This window comes from Ooceraea biroi, chromosome 11 (genome assembly GCF_003672135.1).
Source record: "Ooceraea biroi isolate clonal line C1 chromosome 11, Obir_v5.4, whole genome shotgun sequence".
Classification (NCBI taxonomy): domain Eukaryota; kingdom Metazoa; phylum Arthropoda; class Insecta; order Hymenoptera; family Formicidae; genus Ooceraea; species Ooceraea biroi.
The window spans coordinates 11,612,294-11,618,978 of NC_039516.1; the positions used below are offsets into that span (position 1 = coordinate 11,612,294).

Here is a 6,685-nt window from a genome sequence, read left to right on the forward strand (position 1 = left end):
TCCGAAACCCGGGACCGGCGGTGATGCCACCGTACATAATAACGCAGTTTGCTCGGCTGGCCGTTCGCATTAATCGGCTGATGTGCATCGCTCCGATCGACCGAAAATAACGCCGTTTGCCTACGAAAAGTCTCCGTGTCTTCGCATTTATCGTCATGCCCGCGGTCTCCCAATTTGCCGGAGGTAATTGAAGATAATTCAGATTAAATCCCCGTAATGTGCGATCACAATTGCGAAACACGATTTTCTGAGTAATTTCATGAAATTTCGCCTAATTTCGGTGGAAGCAGTATAGATTGTGCAATACAATAACTGCCTTTCTTTATAAAGTATTTAATTTAGTATTTTTTAATATTAATATTAATTTATTTTAATATTAAATTATTACAAAATATAATTTGATATTAATATAAATTATCATTTAAATTTTGCCACGGTTCTAGTTATCGTTTATCCATTTGTCTTAGTTTGTTTCATCTACATAATAATAGCGATTAAATCGCAATTGCGCGTGCCGAAATTAAATTATTCGCATACGTTTTAATGTGATTCCCGCATGCGCAATCGAGGACACGCAGCTGCAAGTGTTCCACTGTTGGGATTTCGCAGCAACAAATCGAGATTTATGTAACACGGTGACCGTCAATACGCGGGCACCGCGATTGTCATGGCCGAAAATTGGATTTGCCAAAAGTCTTTGTTTCATCGCGAGAGTGATGCCGTCGCATTACCCGATACTAGTTATCGTTCCACGCGTATTGACACAGCTATCATTACGCATTACAGAACCCGCGCGATGAATTTATTCTAATTACATCGTATACGCTCGGGCGCGGAAGTAGGATCGTATAATTGGAACTGATAATAGATAATAGAATCAAGTGACATGTGCCATCCGAACAGCGGGAGCATAAGCGAATAATTTGTCGATAAATAGCGCGATACATCAAAGTGAGTCGCGCGATATTATCTATTAATAATAATAGGATTCGGCTGTAGCTCTCGAAACGACTGTTTGCGTAAATCGATTCCAACGTGACATAATCCGATATGGTTGTGGAGTGACAATGTAACAAACGATTGTTCCCTCTTTCAACGAGCAACAAGCAACACTTCATTGTTCACTAAATTAATTATAGCAAACGGGATACGTCAATTATTAATTACCGCGTGTTCATTTAATATACACGTGTTTTTTAATTAGCATGGCCTTTATTACGAATTACAAGCCTCTTTTTATATCAAGATGCGGTCGATCTGACTTAATTTTCAAGATATTTTCTTTTAATGGAAGTTATTTAAATTCGGTTGCATAATTTATACAATAAAGCTGAACACACCGCGATGAGGCAAATAATTTAATTTTATCGTCTCGTCTTACTCTGCAAAATTGTATTTATGATTAATGTGTCTTAATACATCTCCTCCGCGCCGTTATCCGTTTCTTTTAATCGAATGAAAAGTCCTGCTCGACATTTATGAATTAATCATGCCGTACATCGTCATAATCATCTCGGTGTAGTAACGAATGCAAATTGGAAGAAAGACTCCAATTTGCGACAAACATAAGTCTCAAATTATCAAATGCGCTGAGAAAAGCTGCATGTTTGATCACTACGGTATCACGCTATCTGAATTTTTACAACTGCTATCTCTCGCGTGTCTCTCTCGACATCGTGGCATGGTTCCAGCCGCGCTGTCGCAATTGGTATCGGCGAGTAAGCGAGAAAACGACTCGCTGTTTAAATGGAGCGGCCGTTCTGCTCGTTGCACGAGTCCTCAGCCTTGACTGGCCACTTATATACTCGGTGTGTCCCCAATTTTCAAGAGCGCCGCGACATTAATGCACGCTCGATGCGACCGTGAAAGGGAGGCGCGATTTATCCACGTGTGGACGAAGACGAGATGTATCGAAAGTTCGACCTTTTTCCCGCGAGTACCGTAACGCTCCCACCTCCTCGCATCGCCGGCGTATCCGTATCGTAAAAATCCTTTCACGACGGATTCTACAGCCGGAACCGGTTGGCCTTCCCACGTGGAATCATACTTACAAGTATAACATTGAGACGCGTCGCCGCCGTCGTCGGACTTTTTTTCCCGCGCCAGAAAAAGGCACGAAGTCATGTAAGTGGAGTTCTTTTCAATAACGTTACGCTCGGATCGCAAGGAAATGTGTGATGCAACTGCAGACAGCAAGCAGTAAGCTTGCCACGTATAAAAATTATTTGCATAAATGTCTGCAACAATTTGAAAGACGTTGCAGAGACTTTGTTGGACGCTGCGACAAATATATTTTGAAGAACCGATTAAATCCGCGAAGGCGTTGAGATTGAGACGAATAAATGCGATCTGCGGAAACGCTGAGAATCGAGGATTTCAGGAGGAAATTTCCAAGATTATTACGTTTTATACTCCACTTCGGACCTCGCCCGCTAACGTTAACGCGACCGCGATAATTATGATCTTCGCGTTAGACCGCGAGACGGATGATCCAAATAGCGGCGGAACTTCGGCGGAAAATCTTGCATATTCCAATTACTTCTCGGAGAGCTCGAGACTTGGAGCTCGGAACTCGGTTATTAATTCGGCAGCTTTAAATCTAATTTGCCGATACGATCGTAACTTACTGCACTTTCTCCGTAATTGAATCAAGTGACAAATCGATCCGGAATTCAGCGTTGTGCTCGAGGCGTATCGGAGAGACGGGGAAGACGAGAGGCGGGAGGGTGGCTAACAACAGAGAACGGTGATCGATTTCACCGCGCTTAATTATTCCGTGGCGGAGACGTGCGGACCCCGTACGTGACTCCTTTTCACATCGACACCAGGCGTCGAGTTAAGAAGCTCACGGGGTCTTACGGGAATTATTATGCATCGACTGCGCGGAGTGCATCGAGTGCGATAGCGCGAGCGAGAGGTGATCCGCCCGGACTTTGTTCCGAGGAACTCGTCGAAGTGACGACTCGACGGATTCCGATGCGTGCTGAGCTCGCACGCAGAAATTCGATCTCGTTGAAATTTAATTTCGTGATATCGCGTGACGTAATGTTGTGCGATTATCATGTGGTCGAAACGCGACGTTCGCGCGAGGGATGCGAGGGATGCGGAAGCGCGTGTTTGCGTAAGCGCGAGGCTGTTAAATGCGTTTCATCCCTTTTCGCAATTCCGCGTGGACCGACAACGGAACTACCCGCCTGTTCGCGGTTCTCTTTTCGCGCAAGCGTTATTTATGCGCTCGCGCGAAATGCCCGTCACGGTTGTCCGTTTCCGAGCTGCACTCGCGTGCAACGTCAACGTCGAATTTACAAGCCCTTCTCGAATCACTGAAACATCCCCCTGCGCTCGTGTCTGTCTCTCCAAAAGAGAGACCAGATTTATAATTATCATCAGCATCCGACTTCTCATGCCTGCTGCAGCCTCGCTTGATCGCGATAGCTCGCGATGATCCCTCACGCGGATCGAAACTGGAGCTTGAAAAGAGATTTTACAAATTGGCACACCTCCAGGAGGATTCTTGCGGCGATATTGGAGAATGACGTTTCTCTTTCGTCGATCAAGGTTTGATCATTCGCGGTTTGAGCACAGATCAATTCTATCTCTCTTACAACTCGATAATGCGAGTATTTACTCGAATCTCGGCGCGATGACCCTTTCATTAGCTACGTCTCGGCGCTTTTGCAGGCGTGACATCCGCGCGACAATGACGTCTGATGATGAGGTCGCGTGTGAGGTCTCGCGGGACGTGATCTCGGACGAGATTTTGCCGCCGGCTGTCATCAGCTTAATTCGTTTATCAGTGAGCGTACGTGTGCGTGTGCGTAATGTGCAAGCGAGCAACACGGAGCTCAATTTACTCGTGGCGAAAGTGAGGGAGAACGAACTATGGTGTGCTAATACCGCTGAATTTGGCGTATAGTGTCACACCACTTCCACGTGCACGGCAAAACGACTCGTAAAACTAAACGTATGCTCTCCTCTCGACCCGGTTGGATCGCGAGCGTAAATGCGCGTCGAAAATAACGCGGAGAAAGTTTCGAAGTCGCGAAGATTCACTCTGTAAGCCTCGTCTGCGTCCTCGAATTCTCGTTGCTAAATAACTCGAAATAATGAAGCGCGAGAAAGGCAGGCGAGAAGGGATAAAAAGAAGCGGATTTTCGTTGAGCGAGCGAGCGAGCATACGCGCGCACCGAGAGGATTTTGAAGCTCTCGAGCGAGCCGTTCTTTGACGAAAATTTGAGAACGTCATCCGAGAACTCACCTTGTTAAATAATCCAGCGATGAAGCACGGAATACTGAAAAGCGTCCGCATGTGCGGAGAAGAGGAAATTTCTATTTAAGCGGCGAAGCGCGCGCGAGATTCACGCGGCGAACGCGCTCGGAAGGTACTCCGGGAGTTTCGGATGAAATTGGCTCACCTAATGAACACTCACTTCGCGGATCCTGCGTATCCTTAAATTTCCCTTGTTACGCAACTCGGTAATGAAGCCTGAGATAACTAAAAAATAGCTGCGAGCGCACAGGAATCTTCCTCCTTTCGGAAAACAAGTGCGAATTCCGCTGGAGAACGCCCGAGCGCAAATGCGAAAAAACTCGCCGTGCGTTGCGGCACAACCATCGCCTTAATGGAATTTCATTTTAAGATCCCTTTATATCCCGCCCGCGAGATTCCATCGTGAAACAACACCTCGATAAGGACGCTCGAGATGATTAAAACGCTGCGTTTCGGCGAGAGGAATTCCTCGTCGAGAGGCAATCTCGCACACAACTTTGACACACGTGGACGCGCGCGTTAGCACCGCTGGACTTTTCATCGATGCAAAGAGACTTCTCTAGCTACCGTAGTCGAGTTCGTAACCGTGTTACACGGATGGGTGGCTTTATATGAAAATTACGGTGCTACCTAATGAACGTTCTGTCGCGTGGCGTGAAACATGATCTCGCGTTTCTCTGTCAGCGCGCGATCAATACACATTAAATGCTGGTGGATGCAATGTGACAAAGGCTCGAGATCTTCAACGAGAAGCACAGATTCCACCGGAGCTATTCCCGAAAATTCACGTTTCACGCAGAAGTTGTCGAGAGATCCGAAACAAAATCTCGAAAGAAACTATTATAACTTTAAGAAGAATTGTCGCACAACAACAGTGTCAAAATATTTTGAACAAGAACTTTCCGTGAATCGCAAATTTTGGAACGCATTTCGCGGCATAGTTTGCCAAGTGACGGAAAAACAACATTAGTCAAGATTAGTTTCCTCTGACAATTTTGACTACTGCCCGTCTTGGCATCCGTCAGCACGTTAACACTGATTAGATTAGACCGCGCGGTTATTATATTTAGCATTATTAAAACATTAGCCATCCTTTGACGTGTCTCGTCACGACGGAGTGATACATGCAGCCGATCGCCTATATCGCAGCTGCCGCGATTCACCAACGAATAGAACTCGATCAAAAGGACATTACCGCATCACCAGATGACACGTTGAAGACCGCCGGCTTGCGCATCCTGATGACCGATTTGCAGAGCGCTCGACAATCGCGGGCCTGAGCTACAAGCTGAACGAGACCGCGACCGCTCCGAACCGCGAGAGACGTCCGAGAGAATCGGCCGGACCCGATTGACTGCGTTCGAACGCACACGAAAGACCGACAGGATCCTCGATCCTGACCAACCTGAACTGTCTCCCCCGCCCATCTTACATTCTCTTCTCCAACCTTCGCCGCGTTCGCCCGCAGAGGGACGGCAGACCGGCCGCGCATACTGATCGCAGTCGCCGTTCCTCACAGTGATCTTGGTGCTGTTCGAGGAGCAGCTCCGACCGACCGGAGGGTCGCTCCTCCGATCGGTGATCTCGCAACCGACACACAGATCTTCTTATCGTCATGGAAAATAATATACTGGGATAGAAAATGAGGGAGAAGACGCTGCTACATCCTACCAGTCGCAGCGTCTTGGAAGCGGATCTGAGGCTGATCGCCGGCCGGCAGGCAATTCCTCTAGGACTAGGAAAAGCCAGCCACCGCCGTCTGCAGGGACACACCTCACCGGCGACGATGACGAGCGATCAACGATCGAGCAACCGGCGCGATCGAACGATCCTCACGATCACTCCGATCACTTGGCAGGGCCACCGGCGGGTCACAACGGGGACGCCCGGTCTGGCATCGGTCGCGGAGCTTCCGCGAGCTGGGACTACGAGCGGAACACCGCAGGGACCAGCAACCTCCGACGGTCGACGGCGCACTGGCGAGGAGCAGCCGGCGACCGCTTCAGGTTGGAGCCGGGTCTACCTTATCGACGCAGGCGTCCTTGACGGCGGGCGAGAGGACGGATGGAGCTGGTGGACGAGCGGGTGGGTGAGCGGATCAGCGCGCACCCACCACCAGATACCACGGAACCCCCGAAGAGGAGCAAGAGGAGAGAAAGAGAGAGAGGGAGGAAGAGAGAGAGAGAGAGAGAGAGAGAGGAGGGAGACAGGGCAGCACAAACTCATCGGTTGTGTAGATACCTGTTGAATGCACTTGGCCGGAGGTGGGGAAGGAGTATGCCGCTGTGCCCCGACGAGTCGGGGAAACACACCACCGCTGCCTCCACCACCTTCACCGGCGCCTCTATCAGCGAAAGGATCCTCGAAACAAACGTCACGGTCGATCGGAGATTCGAAAACCCAAGCCCGCTACCA

General features: G+C 48.7%; 1 protein-coding gene across 1 annotated transcript in view; it reads right to left on the reverse strand.

The window, feature by feature from the left end:
- The window catches only part of LOC105278678 (venom dipeptidyl peptidase 4), a 304,978-nt gene extending 299,043 nt beyond the window's left edge, over positions 1-5,935 (reverse strand). Inside the window, exon 1 of the mRNA XM_026973843.1 lies at positions 5,466-5,935. Within this exon, the coding sequence (XP_026829644.1) occupies positions 5,466-5,762 (297 nt within the window). The 5' untranslated portion in view covers positions 5,763-5,935. The remainder of the gene's footprint in view (positions 1-5,465) is intronic.
- Between the last annotated feature and the right edge of the window lie 750 nt (positions 5,936-6,685).